Consider the following 21,771-nt stretch of genomic DNA (forward strand, 5'->3'; position numbering starts at 1 on the left):
TGTCCCAACAGGGACAGGCTCCAGCCTCTGCTCGAGCCTTCCTAGTGATGGGAGTTTACCATTTCTCAGCCACACTCATTTAATTACCAGATGATTCTAATTAATTGTCCTTCTGTATATTGAATCTAAAAGCCGCTTCCTTGAATCTTCCACCCTTTGATCTTGGGTCCTGGTTCTGGCCTGAGGTGCACCAGAGAACAGGCAGAATTTCTTTAGCATAACTGGACTGTGAGCTTCTAGAATTGTGGGCTCTGTTGATTAGCACATTTACTGCCACCCCAATACCAGATGTGCGTCAGGAAAGGCTCTGGGGTCAGGACTGCCTGGATTTGAGTCCTGGCCCCATTACTTACCTGCAGGTGAATTATTTTAAAAATGAGGATAATAGTTCCTGCCTCAGCATTGTTATGAAGATTAAGTGAGCTAATACATGCTGGCACATAGTGAGTACTCAAAGCATTTGCGTAATTAGTAATACATATAGTATTTAGGGGCGTGAAGATGTTATCAAAAGAACTTTAAGAGGTTAAAAAGCAGCTGCTTCAAATCTAAGCTCTAAGAAGCCAGGGCAGTGACTCTCTGTTCAGAGTGGGTATAGTGACCAGAAGGGACTACCAGGGGGCCTTCTGGGGAAATGTTCTGTTTCCTGATCTGGATATTGGATACACATGTGCGTTTTTAGTATGTGGAAATTCATCAAGCTGTACATGTATGCAAAATGCACTTTCTGGAAATATATTTCATACCAAGAGAATAGTTTTTTAGAAAAAGAAAGAAATGAAAGAAAAGGCAATACCGCCACCCAAAAGTATTAATAGGTTTTGTTTGGCTGAAGTGAAGGGTGTCACAGACCAGCTCCAGCTCTCCTTCCCGGTGAGGTCACATGCCACCTGGGGTTATCATCTCAGCCTGGGAGGAAGTGGCTCTCTAAGAGGAGTTGTCTGTCTGTCCTCTGAGTTGATTTACTTCTCATTTGCAGTAGAGGTGAATACTACTGGCTTTCAGTTCTGTTCTCCTGTGCTGTAGGTACTGCCAGATATCAACACCTTTGCCTCTTTTTGGAGATATAGAAACAGCTGCATCTTACATCTTCTGGAAGCCTTCCTCTGATTGAGGTAGATCCAAGCGGGCAGGAATCCTATACCTAAGACAGCCTCTTTCCAGTTCTCGCTAAGGAGGCCGTCAGCTACTGCCAGCTAGGCAGAAGGATCAGGGACGATCGCAAATTCTTAAGAGTTCTCATTCTCTGAGCTTTGAAAAAACATCTCGAAATTGAGTTGATTGACAGCTGAGGTAAGGAATGGTATGGCAGAAAAGTAAGGGTTCTTTCCCATCTAAAAGTTTGAGCTTTTATGTTGCCACCTACAACTTAAGCCCACAGTGGCACTCTCAACCCAGATCTAAGAAACTGTGCTTTTTTAGAGGCCTCAACCCTTCGTTATTTAAACACCTTTTGAATAGGTAATACATACACGTGTTAACAAATATTTTTTTGTCAAAAGTAAGTTTTCCTCCCGCTCCAGCACCCTGGTTTCCCTCTCCAGAGGTGACCACCGTTAAACGGGTTCCTCCCGAGATGCTCTGTGCAGGGCCCAGCAGTGGGAACGCACAGCCGCCTCTTACCTTCTCTAAAGTAGTATGTACTTTACGTGCTGTTTGTGTTCTCGTCACTCTTTTTAAACAACTTACATGGAGATCAGTTCCTACAGAAGTACGAGTGAACGGGCTTCTTTCTGCTTTAGTAGCTCGCCTTCACTCTTGCCTGATGTCAACACAGTGGCAGGTACTCTTGTAACCCTCACTGCAGCATCTCCTCAGATGTGGTGGGCTTCTCTGTGCCTGTCCTTGGCTTTCGCTCTGTGTTTTGCATACCTTAAGCCACCCGCCCCTAACCCCCCACGGCCGTCTGCTGTGCTCTGATTCTCTTGTGGCTGGCCTTATTTCACAATTGGACTGTTGTGGGCTCCTCAAGAACAAGGTTAAACTAACGTTTACTTGTGTTACATACTCACGGTACCAGCACGGTGCAGGACACACCAGTTGCCCAACAAATACTTAATTGCTTCATCTCAAACATGCTGGGGCATTCCCATGAAGCCTGAGTGTGGTCCACACCGAATCACAGGAGAGAAGACGGAATTGCTCTCTGGCAGTATCGCCATGAAAAAGACTTTAAAATATTCATGTAACATGTAACTATGTGCCAGTGAAACTATTTGAAAACAGCACCATTCAACATAACCTCACCTGTCACTAAACTCGGAAACTAGTAACGAGCCTCTTGGAAGGCAGCTCTGCCTGAGAGGTCATTGTGGCCGTGTGGACAGCGTGAACCCTCTTAAGCAGGGGTCCCCAATGCCCAGGCCACAGACCAGTAGTGGTCCAGGCCTCACAGCAGGAGGTGAGCGGCGGGCGAGCGAGGGAAGCTTCATCTGCCACTCCCCATCGCTTGCATTACCGCCTGAACTATCCCACACACCACCCCCCGGGTCCATGGAAAAATTGTCTTCCACGAAACCGGTCCCTGGTGCCAGGGATTGTTTGGGGACTGGGCTTCCCTGGTGGCGCAGTGGTTAAAAATCCGCCTGCCAATGCAGGGGACACAGGTTCGAGCCCTGGTCCAGGAAGATCCCACATGCCGCGGGGCAGCTAAGCCTGTGCGCCACAACTACTGAGCCTGCGCTCCAGAGCCCGCGAGCCACAGCTACTGAAGCCCACGCACCTAGAGCCTGTGTTCTGCAACGAGAGAAGCTACCGCAATGAGAAGCCCACACACCACAACAAAGAGTAGCCCCTGCTCACCGCAACTAGAGAAAGCCCGCATGCAGCAGTGAAGACCCAGTGCAGCCAATAAATAAATAAATAAATAAATTTATTTAAAAAAAAAAAAAAGTTGGGGACCGCTGCTCTTAAGGACCAGGTGGGATGCTGTTTCTGCTGCCCTCACCTCCCACGCCCATAGGGTGACCTTAACAGATGACTGATGAGATACGTTTTCTTGAGTGAAATGGAGATACCACAATAATTTCTGCCATTAATACCTAGTGTTTTCTTTTTCTAGTGCTTTCTCATATATAACTTCATAGCCCTAACAACCTGGGAGCACCCAGAATTCCCCCAGGTCAGCTTGGGGATGGCAGTTCACAGGCAGCTTATGGGTTCTAATGTGTTTCATTACTGTGTTCATGTATCGTAGGGTACTTTTGCGAGTCCGGATGCTGTACTACTTAAAAGCTGAAATACTGGGAGAAGCAGCGGATAAAGCATTTGAAGGAACTCCGGCCAGGTAAAACAGGTCAACCTTAGCTCCCAGTGTTAAAGAATTGCCATAAAGTGCCTGTTGATGGAAATGGGCAAACCTGCCTGTGTTTCAAGAGGCCCGTGTTCCCTCCCACCCAGGACCAGTTCCTGGTAGACCAGGCAGGTAGAATGAGGATGATTCAGCCAGATCATCTACGAGTGAAATAAAGGAGAAAACAGCTGCTTAAAAACACAGCTCTTGGTGAGGTTCTTAGTTGGGTTTTTTTTCTCCCAGTAGTGTTGTAAAATTGCTTTTAAAGCAGTCATTTCTCTACCTTAACTAATCATTGTTGGATAGATATTAGTGACTTTGATCCAACAGGTGTAGACTAAAAGCTTTACTTGGAATCCCACTCTTGGCCTTAGTCCTCTTCTACCTTTGAGTGGTTCTCCTTTATTTGCTAGTCGTATTACTAATACTTTGTCACCATTTGATGTGTTGTGCCTTAGTTTTGTAAGCTAGTGTTTCCAAAGCTGTAGAATCCTGTGGGAATATCCCTGGATTTGGGGGAATGAGGCTGCTGAGCCCCCAGCTACTACTTGATTGGACTGTCAGAAGTCACAGTGTATAAGTGGGATCCCCAGACGGCCTCCTTCACCTTCCCCAGATCGGCAGTTTGCTCTGGCCCCTACAATGCCGCTTGTTCCCAGGGGACATAGCAAGTGCTGGTATTTGAACTGTGCTTTGAGATTCCCTGGGGCCGTGGTTTCTTCTTTCTCTTACTTTCCATTGGGCAGTGCTAATGGTTTTAGTGGTCACGGGAGCACTAAAGAAGGAGAGAGGTGAAAGGCAATGACAGTCCTACCCCTGAGGCATTTTGTAATTAGGACCAGTCATCACATTGACTGTTACTACTTGGTAGTTACTATGGGCATTTCTGGTAAGGATAGGGAGGTTGGGTGTATTGGTAAAAAGGTTCAATTTGTGAGTCATGTATATGCAGCAGAATTCAACCTGCTTATTTATATCCAGTGTTACTGGGCAGAAGTAATGTATCTGAATTTACTCATCCCCGTCATGTGCTTTCTTAGATGTGTAGATGGAGGGAAGTTAGTAGAACGTGGAGCGAGTAGGTCCATTGCCCAGCCCCTTCCCCCGCTTCCCTCCTTCCCTCTGCTTTCCTGAATCTTAGCTCTCACTGGTCCCATGTAGATCTTACTGTGCAGAAAGTGCCATGAGGAATGAATCACAGCTCACCCCCAAAAAGTTGTTTAGCCCGCGGCACCACGCAGGCAGAGCAGTGGGCCCTGAGGTGAAGCCAGATAGGAGCACTGCCTGGAGAGGTGGGGGCCAGGGAGCCCCATCCCCACAGGGAGAGCTGGGCCTGGCAAGGGGCAGGCAGCCCCGTGTCACAGCAAGAAGAACCTGACGGAAGAAGAAACTTCAACATTGCAGAGGCACCATCCCAGGCAGCTGGGAGGTGGGAGGGAAGAGCCATCCAGCTGGATGTTCTCCCCCAAACCCCAGAGCCTTCAAAAGAGTAAGGACGGTGCTCAGACAAGTAAAGCCAGTCAGCTAAGGGTCCATGTGAGCTCTCAGAACATGGACAGAAACTCAGAGAGGGGCTGATGCCTCCATGTCTGCTCCCTGGGGTGAGCTGTGTGCATCCCTTTGGCCAGAAGTTTTACCCAGCAGACCGTTAGCAGACCCTCACCAGGAAGCACCTCCTACTGTGGCTGCTAGCCTCTGAAAGGCTCTCTTCATACTCCGCGTGTAGCAGTGCAGACTAGCTTGTTCTCGAATAGTGCTTGGGGTCTCCAAAGGTTGCATCAAGATGATTTGGGCACTTTGCAGCATTTGATCCTGTATGAATTCAGACACCTGAATGCATGTATCATGTATGAAGTCAGAAGGGGTGTTCTGCCTTCACATAACCAACCTATTGCTGGCTTTTGCCGCAGTTGTCAACCGAAGAGGCACATTAGAACCACCTGACACGTGTAGAGCCCACAGCCCGACCCCAGGCTGGCTGGCTGTGCGTTCTCCACGAGGTGCTCTCAGATTCTGCATCATTCAGTCTGAGTGGAGCCTGAACACCAAGTACATCTGCTGATGTAGCTCCCTCTGTAAACCAGGGGCAGAGCCCTGGTTAAGATATCTTGGCCCCCAGCTATCTGAGTCCTCTCATTTGTTGTTACTTCTAAGCGTGCAGCTCGGGATGTGGCTTAGTACGAGGGTTCAGGCTGGGAGCTCTTGTGTTGTTTTCTGTCTGTGTTGAAGGCACTCTGAGTCCACGCCCTTCCTTCCACAGGGAACTGGACGTTCCTCTGCCTGACATCGACTACGTGGAGATCCCAGTGGATTGGTGGGATGCCGAGGCCGACAAGTCGCTTCTGATTGGCGTGTTCAAACATGGTGAGTATTTCAGTGAATATTTTCTCTTTCCTGAAAAATTCCATAGGCCTGTTGTATGTCTCTCTTAGAAAGTAGAGCCCCACCTCTGTCCTCTCAGAAATTTGGCCGGATGAATGTGTGAGTCATGAAAATATAGCAAATGTAAGTATCAGTGAGGCACTTTGAAAGGGTGGCCACAAGGGCTTTGTTCAGTGTGTATCTTCCTCACTCGCCTCACCGCACCACTGTGCGTGGGATTGTTCACTCGTACAGTCCCAGCCTCTGGCCTAGTGCCTGTCACGTGGTAGGCCCCAGGGTTTCTTGAGTAAAGCAGTAAATAAATGGGGGAAATGTTAGGTTTTAGCATGTCACATGCATGCAGAATTCTAAGGTCATTCTAGCTAATCTACATATTCCTAGTATGTATTTTTTGCCCTATTGGTATAAAAATTCAAGAACAGTAGATGGCATAAACATCTTTTTTTTTTTTAAATGTGGTAACCTAGAGACCAAAGGGGACTGAGAGAGGTTTTTGAATAGCTTGGAAAAACTGAAATAAATGTCCTGTTTCTTCATTTCTGGCCTTGTTCTAACTACCTGCCCTTGCTTTCAGCCAACTGTTAAAATGAATAATGAAAGTCCCAGATAATATCCTCTGTAATGTGCCTAATACACACCTTCCCTGCCAGGTGAATTAGCCAAAATTTTGAACTGGAGAGCAGGGGTTAAAGTGGGAAGGGTTAGGTGTACTTGGCTTTCACTGCCAGCTCTGCCACTGACTAAATGTGTGGCCTTGGGCAAGTCATAAACTTCTCTGACCTATTTCCTCACCTGTACACTGGGGAGAGTATCAAGACAACCTACCTGGAGAGTTGTTTGAAGATTAAATGAGACAGTGTAGGTGGGCGGCCTAGTGCCCACATGCGCTTAGTGCATAACAGGTGCTTGGCGCTGTTCACTGTCACTTATTCCTCTGCCTTTGGAAGGTTAACTGTCTTTCTAACACACGCCCTATGAGTAGAAGAATTCTTCAACATTTGCAGGCCAACCTGCAATATTTACGTAACAACCACACGTGTACCTATTCTAATGAAGAATCCCTTCAAAACGTAGATTCTGGTGTTACAGATGCAGGCTTTGGGAGGCTCTGTTGAGAGCCCTTTATCAAACCACTGGGGAAAGGGAGTCAGAATCAAGATGGCAGAGCAGGAACGCCCTGAGCTCACCTCCTCCCACGGGCACATGGGAATTACACCTGCTCACAGAGTAGATGTCTCTGAGAATGACCTGAGGACCAGCAGAAAAGAGGTTCCCCAAATGAAGACGTGAAGGAGGAGCCCAGAACAAGATGGGTAGGAGAGGTGGAGGTGCAGTCTAGCCTGGGACCCACACCCCCGGGTTGGTGACCCACAAGCATCAGAGGACAGCAAAGCACGAGTGTGGACAAGGATGTGGAGAAAAGGAACCTTTGTGTACTTTCGATAGGACTGTACATTTGTGCAGTCACTCTGGAAAACAGCATGGAGGTTCCTCAAAAAATTAAAAACGGAATTACCATCCAGTCCAGCAACTCCGCTTCTGTATATTTACCCGAAGAAAACAAATACACTCATCCAAAAAGATATGTTCATTGCATCATTATTTACAGTAGGCAAGATATGGAAGCAGCCTAAGTGTCCATCAGTGGATGAATGGATATGGATGGATATCCATATGAATGGATGTGGTGTGTATATATACAATGAAACATTATTTGAGCATAAAGAAGAATGAAATCTCACCATATGCAACAACACGGATGGACCTAGAGAGTAATATGCCAAGTAAAATAAGTCAGGCAGAGAAAGACAGATGCTACATGACCTCACTTTATATGTGGAAACTAAAAATCAAAACAAATGAACAAACAAAACAGGTGCTTATAGATACGGAGAGCAAAATGATGGTTGCCAGAAGGGAGGGAAGTGGGTTGGTGGGCAAAATAGGTAAAGGGGATTAAGAGATACAAACTTCTATTTATAAAATAAGTCACAAAGAATATGGTCAGTAATCCTGTATTAGCTTTGTATGGGGACAGATAGTTACTAGACTTATTGTGGTGATCATTTCATAATGTATTTAAATGTCCAGTTATTCTGTTGTGCACCTACAACTAACATAATATTGTACATCAGCTATAACTCAGTTAAAACTTTTAAAACCACTGAGGTTAGGCTAAAGCGATGCTGTCCACTAGAAGTACTGCTGATGACGGAAATATCCTGTTTCTGCCCCGTCCTCTACGGATGCCGCTCGCCGCGTGTGGCTGTCGAGCACTTGAACTGTTACTAATACAACTGAGCAACTGTATTTTTAATTTTATGTAATTTTAATTAGTTCAAATTTCATTAGCCATATGTGGCTCCTCTGCTGGACAGTGCAGGGCTAGAACTCAGCTCTGAAATGAGAAGAGAAACCATGTGACCTCTCCGTGAAGCACAACGAACCAGTCTCTTATCAGAAATGGTAGAGTCAATCTGATGATATCTAAGGTTACTTCCAAATCTAAAATTCTTCTGCTCAGTGAAGCGGCTTGCAGGGTTGCAAGTTAATAATTCCTAAGTGTTTCCTGGGCATGCCTGTGAGACTTGAAGACGGTGCATCACCCATTCCGTTCAGGTTCTCCCGGTTGAGTGAGCTCTGGTATTCAGGGTCAGAGGTGGGGGTGCCGGGGAGGTGACGCATGCAAGTGCCTGAAGTACCTGGTGTAATGTGATGAGCTTAGCAGACACGCTGTAAAGATGGGGAAGACTTAGCCTCTGTACCCAGTGCTGGGGGACTGGTGTTAAGCCACACATGCAGACTGGCTCACTCTTGGATGGGACCAGACCCGTGAAGTTGGACAGTGCCACTGGAGTCAAACTTAGGCTGGGTTGGACAGATGCCTGTGCTTGGCTCCATCCTCCTTGGCGTCTTGCGTTGTCCAAATCAGATCCTACTCCTGGCGGGGTGCTGGTCAGCCCCCAGCAGACATTCTGTGAGCCTAGGCTCAGACCTGTCCTCACCTGGGTAACACACCTCATCACCCCACGGAACAGCCCTCTCCACAGGATAACCAAACCCACACAACGTGTCTTACCCGGTGACAAACTCCCAGGTACCCAGCAGCCGATGGAGATGTGGTATTTTCAGAGAGCCAAGCTGTCTGGTGTTTACTTTTCAAGGTTCTATCAGGAGCTCTCTCTGCCTTGCCTCCCTGCCCTGGAGACATAGTATGAGCTGTAGAGCTGCAGCCATTTTCTTTGTTAAGAAATACACAGCTGTTCATCCTCCAAGGTTTTGTGGATCTTCTACTACCCCCCAGACATAGCCTGCTGCGACCCTGCTTAGATCAGAAGACCAAAGCCCCGGTTGCATCTCCGAGCTGACCACTGTGGAAGAACCGGCTGGAGCTTCCGCTTACAGCAAGAAGGGCCCTGCAGCCAGTCTGTTCTGAATGATGCTCTTGACCACATTAAGAAATGGCGGCCGGGGGGCTTCTCTGGTGGCACAGTGGTCGAGAATCTGCCTGCCAATGCAGGGGACACAGGTTCAGGCCCTGGTCTGGGAAGATCCCACATGCCGCAGAGCAACTGGGCCCGTGAGCCACAATTACTGAGCCTGCGCGTCTGGAGCCTGTGCTCTGCAACGGGAGAGGCCGCGATAGTAAGAGGCCCGCGCACCGTGATGAAGAGTGGCCCCCGCTCGCCGCAACTAGAGAAAGCCCTCGCACAGAAACAAAGACCCAACACAGCCATAAATAAATGAATGAATGAATGAATGAATGAATGAATGAATGAATGAAAGAAATGGCGGCCGCCCCTCTAGGGCAGCCTGGATTTATGAAATACTCATCAAGCTATGGATTTTAGTATTTCTGTTCATATTCTCGTAGAGGAACTTCTAGACTAAGCGGAGAGAGGCAAGCAGCCTACGCCGCCTGTTGCTCTACTGTTTATGTCTTTATGTTGCTATTACAGCTCCTACTACTCTCTGTTCAGGACAGTTGTTAGGGTTTTCTAGGGAACTGGGTCAATCACTCTTCCTCGCCTCCAGCTTCATAGCTGGTTGAGAAATAGAAATGCCGTATTTGTCTAGACTTCAGGCCTGCACATGACAAGAAGAAGTCTGCAGAGCAGAGACTCACCCAGGTAGTAGGCACCTGGAGGGACCGGCCTGCTTCAAGCCCTGTCCAGCGCAGCATGCGTGAGGGCAGGACCCTCATGGACAGTTAACCTCCCTCCATGATAAAGGGTCAGAGGAGGAAGCTTTCACCATCTCAGCTATGAGATAAAGCATCCCTCTTTTCCTGGGGAGGGGGCAGGTAGAGACGATGGCAGGCACGTCCTCAAGACAGCAGGAGCATGGAGGGCATTTCTGTTGTGATGTGAGCTGAGGCAGACCATGGGGAGAGGGTGAGAATGGTTCTTCCTACAGTGATTATTGGAAGAGAGTCTGGGCCAAACTGACACATCCAGTCAGCGGTTTGTTGAGTGTGTACAGTGCCAGGCCCTGTGCCAGGTACTGAATGTATAATGATGAGCAAAAACAGATACAGATTCTGTCCCTGGAGAGCCCACAGTCTCATGAGAGAGGCTTACGGTAATCAAACAGTTGCCCTAAGGAATAAGTGAATAAAGAAGAACATAAGGCACCAGTTTTTCCTGCCATATGCCTCGTGCAGGCAGCACCTGTCATGGAGATGGCAGAAATGTCACTTTGAATTAAAAGATACAAGTACCTGCAGCTCCTCAGATAAAAAGTACCAGGTGCTGCCTACACGTGAGGGCTAGAACAGCGTCAACAGTGATATCAGAACAAAAACCAATATAGAAGGGAAATACCCAACAGAGTAAAATCAAGTCTGTTACTAGCAGCCAAGCCGGTACTCATTTTAGGTACAGCATCTTACATCACCTGTGATGGGATCTCTCTGTACATACTACAGAGCTAGAAATTGACTTAGTTAGGGGCAACGTGGAAAGGGTTTTGATGATCATGAAGGAGTTTCCCCCAAAATAGTTCGATATGACATTAGCTGTGACCAAATACTCCTGTCTCATTATAGGATTACATTAGATACAATAAAATAACAAATTGTCGTGCATGGCATTATCAAATTAAAAGGGATATTTTTTCATTGTTTTGCCTTCTGTCTGAGGTCTCTATTCTGGATCAGAAATCCTCCATCTGTTTTTGACTCTGGGGATATGGTGAGAGGCAGTTCCAAAGCCCTGGCCAGTAGATGAGGATTTCATACTGAGTTTGTGAATATAGAGGGAACGGGTCTGTTTTAATCCAATCGGCAATCACAGTAGTCCTCTTTATATTTCATCCTTTGCATCCATTACTTTGCTCAGCTTCACTTTCTAACACATGGGATAAAATTGGACCATAAGAAAACTAGGCCTGTTCATGAGATGACAAGATAATAGGGTGTCCAGAGTTGGGGGGTTGGTGAGGGGAAGAAATTGCAAAACCAGCTTGCCTGATTCCCTTGCTGTCCAAAAGACGCAAACAAGTGGGAATTTTATCTGTATCTTGTGTGTCTTCACGGACACAGAATATTTACATCAGCTTTGATTTTGGGGCAAGCACTACTTCCTCAAAGGTGTCCACTTTAGTGCAAGGATCTTCCTCTGACAGGAAATCTTACAGGATCCGGTTATTTTTAAATCAGTATTTTTTTGTTTGTTTGTTTTGCTTTTTATTTAATAAGGGAAACAAAATGACTGTCTAGGGCGCAAGGCAGATCTTGTGAGTTCTGACATGACCTCGTTGTTCCTCATTACCCCTGATCAGGTTACGAGAGGTACAATGCCATGAGAGCAGACCCAGCACTTTGTTTCCTGGAGAAGGTTGGGATGCCAGACGAGAAGTCCCTTTCTGCAGAGCAGGGTGTTACAGATGGGACCTCAGACATTCCCGAAAGGTGAGAAGCTTCATGGGCCAACCACAGTGTGACTTGTCGCGCCACAAATCTCTGACCGCATACATCCAGCACGCTAATAGTCTCTTCCTCACGGTCTGGCATCTCCCTTAAACCTGAACTGCCTTCCAAAATTGCTGCTTTGGTTACATCCTACGATGCCTCAGGCTTTTCCCTTGAATCCCAGACACTTTGAACCAAATACCAGTTCCTGTCCTTCCTGAGTTCCCCAAGCTGCCCGCCGTCCTGCCTACTCCTTAATCAGGCTCGTCTGGTCAGAGGATTCTCAAGGAAGAATTCAGATCTCTCATAACTTCTCATACTTGGCAGAAAGTTCAGAAGCGGTACAGCAAGTTCAGGCTTCCTGACCTTGAAGTGCCTCAGATGAAATTCCAGTGTTATTTAAAGATTTCATGGTCCGTGAGTAAGGTGGACTTAGGAGCCACTGCTTGATGGCCATGGCCTTCAGGTCTTGTCACTGGGTTGTGTGCAAAAAAGTATGGAAGCGTCCCCTTTGTCGAGTTTTAATTACTTTGGGCATAACTCCAAAATGTGTAAATTCATAGGAAAGCTAAATAGCGAAAAGCTGTGGTTTTCACATATATATATATATATATATATATATATTTGGAAAACATCACATATATCTCTTAGCTTGTGTTTGGTAAGCTTTTGGCCTGATCTTCCCCCCAAAAGTAGCATTTCCTAGGGCCACGGGCAAGCCTGGACATGAGGGTACACAATGCCAGGCCCCCTAACCATGTGCTAAGGCTGAGAAAAGGATGAAATGTATTTTCCATCTGTCCTTAGCTCCTGATGAACACCCTAGCTATCATAACGTTCTCTGCCCCAAAGATAATAAAGATGCATTCAGAGAGATACTAACAAATGCCCAAAGGACCAGTGGTGTTAATGTTGGGCACACGGGGTCAGGGAAAACACCACCTGGGGGAGGTACCCGAATGTGGCTTACAGCTTATATCTTTGGGGCTGGCTGTTCTTTCTGTGGTTAAGCAGTGAAGGTAGGAGGCTCCTTCTGCCCCCAGGACCTGACCAACAGAGAGAAGAATATTTGAGACAGGAATCCTTCAAAGTTGATTTTACCAGGGATCGTGAAAAACAGGTAGGCATCAGCAGTAGTTAAACTCACAAGGGAGACGACATTAGGCAGCTAATCTAGGGGCGAGCAGCTGATGGTCCGGAGGGCAGTGTCCTTCCTCAGCAGGCACAGCAGAGCTCCCTTTCAAGGAAGTGATGGCTGCTAGACGTGAGGAGCGATTCTGCATCCGTGGCATCCTACTGTGGGATCTGGGGGTCGGCACATCAGGACTCTTAGTTTGCATGGCTGTCAGCCTCTAGACTCTGTTCTTTTATCAAAGCCGCTTATTCAGACAGTTCTTGATGGGCAATAATTACCTTTTTAAAGATAGCATCATTGTTGAATAGCCGGCCTCTGAACTTGCCTGAGTAGATCATGAGTCTCGTGCTAAAGTCTCATTTGAGTGGAAGTTGTTGCTCGTAGAAGTTGTAACACTGGAAAAACCAAGATTTTGAGGCCTGTGAGGAAAGGGATCTACTAATGTTCTCTTTGGTCAGTGATTCTGGGGGATTTTCATGCAAGCATCCTAGTTGCAAAATAGCTCCTAGGTGGTGTGTGATGCTTTTTTTTTTTTTTTTAATTTTATTTAGAGGCAACACAGATAAAGAAGACAATACAGAAGACAAAGTAGATGGCCTCCAGAAACAAATGGTGAGTCAAATGTGCTGTGTTTGTAATCCACACGATCTTTAATATCAAGAGAGAAATCCCCATCTTGGTATATTGGTCTTTGGGAACTTGATTGCATTGCTGCAGTTGCATTGCATTTTCCCCAACATTTTATTGTAAAAATTGTCAACTCACAGACTGCGTTGCCCTTTTATTCTAATGAAACTTTTGCTATTGAGGTGACTGTAGATTTTAGATGGAATTGTAAGATACAATACAGGGTGATCCCGTGTACCTTTTATCCAGTTTCCCACCAGGGGGACATCTTGCAAAACTATGATACAATATCACAGGCAGGATGCTGACATTGATAGAATCAAGATACAGGACATTTCCACGACCACAGAGATCCATCATGTTGCCCTTTTATAGCCACATCTACATCCCTCGTACCTTCACCTCCTTTTTAATCCCTAGCAACCACTAACCTATTCTCCACTTTTGTAGTTTTGTCATGTTAAGAATATTATATAAATGGAGTCATACAGTATGTAACCTTTGGGGCTTGGCTTTTGTCACTCAACATAATTCCCTGTAGATTGATCCAGATTGTTGTGTGTAATGATAATTCATTCCTTTTTATCACTGAGTAGTATTTTACCCTTCATGCATTGAAAAACATCTGGGTTGTTTCCAGTTTTTCACTATTGCAAGTACCTCTGTAAACATCTGTGTACAAATTTTGTGTGAACTTACATTTCCATTTCTCTGGGGTAAATGTCCAGGAGTATAATTGCTGAGTCATGTAGTAGTTATATGTTTAATATTTTCAAGAAACTGACAAGCTGTTTTCTAGAGTGGCTGTACCATTTTACATTCCCACCAGTGATGTATGAATGATCCACTTTCTCCTCATCTTCACTGGCTTTTGGTGTTGTCACTAATTTTTATTTATTTCTTTCTTTATTTATTAATTATTGGCTGCGTTGGGTCTTCGTTGCTGCGTGCGGGCTTTCTCTAGTTGCAGCGAGCAGGGGCTACTCTTCGTTGTGGTGTGTGGGCTTCTCATTGTGTTGGCTTCTCTTTGTTGCAGAGCACGGGCTCTAGGCACACGGGCTTCAGTAGTTGTGGCACACAGGCTCAGTAGTTGTGGCTCGTGGGCTCTAGAGCGCAGGCTCAGTAGTTGTGGCACACAGGCTTAGTTGCTCCACGGCATGTGGGATCTTCCTAGACCAGGGCTTGAACCCGTGTCCCCTGCATTGGCAGGCGGATTCTTAACCACTGCACCGCCAGGGAAGTCCCTGTTTCTTAATGCTGTTCAAATATGGCCTATGGAAAACTCCTCAGGTTGGCTCCTGAGTTCTTTTGACATGATTCAGTCAAATATGGAAAGGAGGAAGACTATGAAAAATTCATACATATACATATACATATATCCCCTCTTATTTAGATTTCCTTCACATTTAGGTCACCACAGAGCACTGAGTAGAGTTCCCTGTGCTATACAGTATGTTCTCATTAGTTATCTATTATATACATAGTAGTGTATATGAGTCAATCCCAACCTCCCAATTCATCCCACCCCTCCCTTCTCCACCCTTGGTATCCATAAGTTTGTTCTCTACATGTGTGTCTATTTCTGCTTTGCAGATAAGTTAATCTGTACCATTTTTCTAGATTCCACATATAAGCATTAATATACAATGTTTGTTTTTCTCTTTCTGACTTACTTCCTTTTGGATGACAGTCTCTAGGTCTATCCACATCTCTGCAAAATGGCACTATTTCATTCCCTTTTTATGGCTGAGTAATATTCCATTGTATATATGTACCACATCTTCTTTATCCATTCCTCTGTAGATGGACATTTAGGTTGCTTCCATGTCCTGGCTGTTGTAAATAGTGTTGCAAGGAACACTGGGGTGCGTGTATCTTTTTTAATTATAATTTTCTCTGGGTATATGCCCAGGTGTGGGATTGCTGGGTCATAGGGTAGTTCTATTTTTAGTTTTTTGAGGAACCTCCACACTGTTCTCCATAGTGGCTGTATCAATTTACATTCCCAGCAACAGTTCAGGAGGATTCCCTTTCACCACACCCTCTCCAGCATTTACTGTTTGTAGATTTTTTGATGATGGCCATTCTGACTGGTGTGAGATGCTCAACATCACTAATTATTAGAGAAAAACAAATCAAAACTACAGTGAGGTATCATCTTGTTATCCTTTTGATATCTGCAGAATTTGTAATGCTATTCCCTGTTTCATTCCTTATATTAATAATTTGTGTCTTCTTTTTTTCTTATTATTCTTGCTAGAAATTTGTCTGCTTTATCTTTTAAAGAATTGGAACTTTGTTTCATTGAGTTTTCTGTTTTCTATTTTAAATTTCATTGATTTCTGCTCCTTATTATTCTTTTCCTTCCGGTTTTGTGTTGTGTTTTTTTTTTTTTTTTTTTGGCTGCGCTGGGTCTTCGTCGCTGCACACGGACTTTCTCTAGTTGCAGTGAGCAGGTGCTACTCTTCGTTGCGGTGCGTGGCTTCTTATCGTGGTGGCTTCTCTTGTTGCAGAGCACAGACTCTAGGCACACAGGCGTCAGTAGTTGTGGCATAAGGGCTCAGTAGTTGTGGCTCATGGGCTCTAGAGCACAGGCTCAGTAGTTGTGGCGCACGGGCTTAGTTGCTCCGCAGCATGTGGGATCTTCCCAGACCAGGGCTCGAACCGGTGTCCCCTGCATTGGCAGGCGGGTTCTTAACCACTGTGCCACCAGGGAAGCCCCTCTGTTCTATTTTCCTCTTTTTCTAGATATTTGGGGTGGGAGCTTAGATTACTGATTTGAGACTTTTGGACTTATTTAATGTATGCATTCAGTGCTATAAATTTCCCTCTCAGCATTACTTTAGCTAGGTCCCACGATTTTTACTATTTATTATAAATCGTAAAATTTGTTGTATTTTCATTTTCATTCAATTAATTTTTTTTTCCCTTGAGACTTTTTCTTTGGCCCATGGATTATCAGATGTGTGTTATTTAATTTCCAAGTATTTGGAGATTGTCCTATAATCTTTCTGTTTTTTATTTCTAGTTTGATTCCATTGTGCTCAGAGAATACACTCTATTATTTCAGTGGGTTTAAATTTGTTAAGTTATTTTTGTGGCCCAGGATATGGTCTCTCTTGGTATATGTTGCATGGGCACTTGAAAAATATGTGTATTGTGCTGTTGTTGGGCAGAGCGCTGCATAAATGTCGACTCGGTCCTGTTAGTTGATAGTGTTGAGTTCTTCTGTATTCTTGCTGATTTTCTGTCTAGTTGTTGAGAGAGGAGTATTGAAGTCTCCAACTATAATTATGGATTTGTGTATTTCTCCTTTCAGTTCTATCAGTTTTTGCCTCACGTGTTTTGCAGCTCTGTTGTCTGGTGCATACACATTTATGATATGTCTTCTTGGTGGGTTGACTCTGCTATCAATATATAATGTCCCTGCTTGTGTCTGATAGTTTTTCTTTGCTCTGAAGTGTACTTTATCTGATATTAATATAGCTACTCCTGGTTTCCTTTGATTAACGTTTGCATGATATAACTTTTTCCATCCTTTTACTTTCAGCCTGCCTATTTGAAATGAGTTTTCTATAGACAGTTTTTAGTCAGGTTATATTTTTTTAATGCACCCTGTCTTATAGTTAGTGTATTCAGCCACTTACATTTAATGTAATTATTGATGCATTAAGCCTTAAGTCTGACATTTTGTTTTCTCCATTTTTTTATTCTCTATTTTCTTTTACCTGACTTCTTGTGGGTTACTTGAAACTTTTTTCCAATCCCTATTTTGATTTATCTATGTTGGGTATGTTTTGTTTTTTTTTTAAGTTTCTTAGTGGTTTTTCTAGATATTTCATTACATATACATAATATATCACAGTCCACTGGTATCATCATTTTACCAGTTCAAGTGAAGTATAGTGTCCTTACTTCTAGTTTTGTCCCTTTATAATATAATTGTCTTAAATATTTCTTCTACATACATTTAGAATCATAGCAGACAATGTTATAATTTTTGCTGCAATTCTGAAATATAATTTGGAAGATTCAGGAGGATAAGGAACATCTACTGTATTTACCCATATTTTTATTTACTTTGTTCTTCTTCCTGGTGTCCCAAGTTTTCTTCTTTCTGTTGAGAGAAATTCCATTAGCTGTTCTTTTAGGATAGGTCTGCTGGTGACAGTTCTTTTATTTTTCCTTCATCTGAGAATATCTTAATATCCCCTTCATTCCTGAAGGATATTTTCACTGGATATAGGATTCTGGGTTGACAGTTCTTTTCTTTCAGCTCTTGAAAAATGTTGTGCCACTTCCTTCTGGCCTCCCTGCTTTCTGATGAGAAATCTTCTGTCACTCAAGTTGTTTTTCCCTTAGGTAAGGTGTCTTTTCTCTGTTGCTGCTTTCAGGATTTTTTTTTTTCCTTTCTTTAGTTTTCAGAAGCTTAACTGTGATTTTTGTGTGTGTGGATTTCTTTGAGTTTATCCTGTTTGGTGTTTATCATCTTCTTGAATCTGTAGGTTTGTGTCTTTCACCAGATTTGGGGAGTTTTCAGCCATTATTTCTTGAAGTCCTTTTTCCTCCCCTTCCAGAACTCTGATGGTATGAATGTTAAATCTTTTGTTATAGGCCCACTGGTCCCTGAGGTTCTGTTTACTTTTTTTTTTTTTTTTTTTTTTTTTGGCTGTGCCTCACAGCTTGCGGGGTCATAGTTCCCCGACTGGGGATCGAACCTGGGCCACGGCAATGGAAGTGCCAGGTCCTAACAACTGGACCACCAGGGAATTCCCTGTTTAATTTTTTTTTTAATCTGTTTCTCTCTGTTGGTCACACTGGGTACTTTATATTTTTCTCTCTTAGAGCTCGCTGATTCTTTCTCTTTCTCCTCCATTCGCTGCTGAGCCTGTCCATTGTGTTTTTGTTTTTGTTTGGTCTGGTTCATTTCATTATTGTATTTTTCAAATCCAGAATTTCCCTTTGGTTCTTCTTTGGATCTCTGTTTCTTTGCTGAGATCTTCTTTTTCTTTGCTGAGATTTTGTGTTATCATTTGTGGCAAGTATGTTCAGAATTCCTCATTGAGGACTGCTTTAAATTCTTATGTCAGATAATTCTAAGATCTCTGTCATTTCAGTGTTAGCGTCTATTGATTGTCTTTTCCCATTCAGTTGGAGATCTTCCTGGTTCTTGATGTGATAAGTGATTTTTGATTGAAACCTGGACATTTGGGGTATTACATTGTGAAACTCGGGATCTTATTTAAAACTTCTGTGGTAACTGATTGCCTCTGACACCTCTGTTGCAGGGGAATGGGGCGGGGTGGGTGGCAGAGTACACCACCTTTTTACTGCCTGGTGGGAGTAGAAGTTAATATTCCCAGTCAGCCCCCGAAGATACCCAAGGCGGGGGTGTTTCTCATTACTGTTGGGCAGGAATGGAAGTTTAGATCTCCACGTGGTCTTTGCTGACACCATGGGTGTTGGGGACCTTATTACCACCTAGCAGGGGTAAAAGTCCCAGCTCCCTACTTGGCTTTTTGACACCACCCAGCAGGGGAATGGGGTGCCCTGTTACAGCCTGGCAAAGGTGGAAGTTTAGAGTCCACCTTTAGACTCTAGAGGCCCACTCAGCCTTTGCCGGCATGGATGTGGTGAGCAGAAGTTTTTTCTGTGAGGTTGAGCTGAAGTGTAGCACATCTTGTCTTAACATTTTGTCCATTCCTAGCTTGCCCTTTTCCTAGTCCTTCACTAGAGAGAGCAGGCTTTTGTTGGGGCTTTTTTTGTCTGTACCCTTTGTCATTTCCAGATAACCAGCTTCTTTACCTCCAGATCTAGGATATATAAGGCAAAAAAGAAAACCCAGGAAACTCACCACTGTGTCATCCCATGTGTCCCAAAGTCCCTGGTTGGTCTGCCTTCTCTTCACCTTTCAGAGTTTTCTTAGGTTTGTTTTATATATAATGTTCAGGGGTTTTAGTTGTAAATATTGTGTGGAATAGGGAAATATGCATCTTCGCAGAAGCAGAAGTCTATATTGCATTTTACAGATGAGTTTCTCGGGCTTTGCATAAGCAGACCAAAACCTTACTAGGGCCCCAGCACTATTTGACCACATTTTCTCTGGCTTTCAGTGGAGCAAATAAATCTGTTAGAATTTCATCGATTCTGTATCCCAGAGGTTACTGTAGCATTGTCCTCACTTGACTCCATTACTAGAATAATCTTTCTTCTCCTCCTGATCATCAACCAAAAGTTTTCAATTCTCTTCTTTTGGTTCTAGTTTGGAGAGTGATATTTACTTTGGTTTCCATCAGCTCTGATTCCTGTAACAGTAACAATGACATCACTTTCCCAAAGTAAGAAATAATTATTTTTTGAAGATACGTTTCCATATCTCCTTGAGGTTTGCGAAGCAGCAGATTGAAGCAAATCAGCATGAAGCTTCAGACCCTGGACCTGAAGGAAGTTGGGTTTGGTCTTGACAATTAAAATCTGAGCTCTGCCATTCTGGTAGAAGCTCTGCCTAGCTTCTACAGTTACTTCCTTTGTCTGGAATGTGGGATGTGTTTTCCCATGGAAATAACTTGAGTACCAAAGAAATGAAAATAATACCTTAAATTCATATGGAACTTTACTCTTTCCAAAGCACTTTTCCCATTTGTTTCAGTTGATCCTCACCTCAGCCATGTGAAGTAAGAGCTTCAGGTGTTATTGCCCTCATTTGAGAGCTGGGGAAATTCAGGCCCAGGAAGTTAAAGGACTTTGCCAGATTCTCACAGCTACTAGATGATAGAGTTCAGACTAGATATTCTGGCTTTTTTTTTTTTTTTTTTTTTCTGATCAAATATTCTTTTCATAGTCAAGAGAGTAGGAAGTGTTTTAGCTGTACGTACACACCCCTTCTTCCAGCAGCAACCTCTCTGAAAAGGCAGCCCCCAGAGCAACCGCAGGCCAGACCCAGCTCTGAAAGCTGTTCATAGTAAAGTTCACATGCTTAACTTCAGTCTTGGAGAGATCTGGGCACTGAAGTGGGAGCTGTGGCAGAATTGGTAAAATAACTCAAGTTCCCTTATAGTATGGTTAAACTCCTCCGGAACTACTTTTTTTTTAATTCATTTATGAAAGTAATGCCTGTATTATTTATTTTGCTCTTCAGATCCCTAAAACCTGGGCTGTAGAATATAATCAAAAGCAGAAGGAATGGGCAGTGCCTTCTCCCAGATTTTGAGGTGAACAGATTATAAACAGATTAAGATGGACTTCTAGTCCGTGTGCTAGAATAACCAACGTAGAGGAACAGCCAACGTCTGAATCAAGCCTGCTCCCCCCACCCCGGCCCTTGTGCTGAAGACACTGGTTGGGTGTTTCCTTCTCCCAGTTCTGTTCTCGGGCAGATCAGCAGGTTAAGGAAGCCCAAAGAGCGTTATCATCCATCACTAAGTTAATTCATCTGAATTAAACAGACCTGGGCATAGGAGGGGGCCTGGTCGGTAGATGGGAGAATCTCAGCATTGCAAGGATCCTAACGCATGTCTGCATGGTCTCGGTGTTCCATCCCTTCTATGACATCGCTGTGGGGTCATTCCAGGCAGGTGTAGGTGCTTCCAGGAATCCAGGAAGGGAAAGGGGGAAATGTGCTGTCTTCCAAGGAAGCCCATTTCATTGTTGGGTGATATTTCCTTATTCTGACCCAGAAATCTGACTTTCAGTTGGTTCCATGGACTCTGTCTAGTTTTCTTCTGGTCCTGCAAAGAGCAAAACTGTTCTTACTTTCCTCTCCGATAAGACTAAAAAATTTTGAGACCAACTAGCTACCGTAATCTCTGTAAGTCTCTTTTCAGGTGAAGTATCCCTAATTCCTCTTTCTTTCTTCGTATCATGTTGTCTCCAGACCCCTTGCTACTCTTGTGCCTTCCAGAGCTCACTGTACTGTTGTCCTCTTCACACGTGGCCATTGGAGAACCACAGAATGTTAGAGGGACATGTGAGATGATTAGTCTACTCCCTTCCCCCACCCTCTCTGTTTAATACCAGTAGGGCTTTTGATTGGTAAACAGTTGCAGCTAGAGTCAGTGGGCATGCCTTCTAAAGCAGGTAGTCAAAAAGTTTACTTGTGTTTGGGATGGTCTAGAGCCTAGAATGGTAAAGCAGATCGTTCTCTATCAAACCTAGTATGCAGGGAGGTTACCATCTCCTTTAACTGAGCTAGTAATAAGTGGCGGCCCAGCTCTGCCTGGTGTAGTCCTTGTGTCCTAACCAGCAGTCTGTCCTCGCTCTGCAGCACGTCCTACAGCAGGTGCTCTCTGTAAAAGGAGGGTGAGGTCACATGCACAGTGAACTAGGAAGCAACTCCTGCAGGGAAACTTAATGCCTAAAATGGTCAAATCCCAGTATAAGAAAAGTTCAGTGAGGAACTGAACAATGACTCTATTCTTATGAGTT

The 21,771-nt window shown here is 44.4% G+C and overlaps 1 protein-coding gene across 2 annotated transcripts in view; it reads left to right on the top strand.

The window, feature by feature from the left end:
* CHD6 (chromodomain helicase DNA binding protein 6) overlaps positions 1-21,771 on the top strand; it is a 208,229-nt gene that overhangs the window by 160,530 nt on the left and 25,928 nt on the right. For both annotated transcript variants that reach the window (XM_068565429.1, XM_068565428.1), the window contains 4 exons: positions 3,197-3,286; positions 5,553-5,656; positions 11,456-11,585; positions 13,272-13,332. In XM_068565429.1, the coding sequence (XP_068421530.1) occupies positions 3,197-3,286; positions 5,553-5,656; positions 11,456-11,585; positions 13,272-13,332 (385 nt within the window). The remainder of the gene's footprint in view (positions 1-3,196; positions 3,287-5,552; positions 5,657-11,455; positions 11,586-13,271; positions 13,333-21,771) is intronic.

The sequence above is a fragment of the Eschrichtius robustus genome, chromosome 16 (genome assembly GCF_028021215.1).
Source record: "Eschrichtius robustus isolate mEscRob2 chromosome 16, mEscRob2.pri, whole genome shotgun sequence".
NCBI classification, from domain to species: domain Eukaryota; kingdom Metazoa; phylum Chordata; class Mammalia; order Artiodactyla; family Eschrichtiidae; genus Eschrichtius; species Eschrichtius robustus.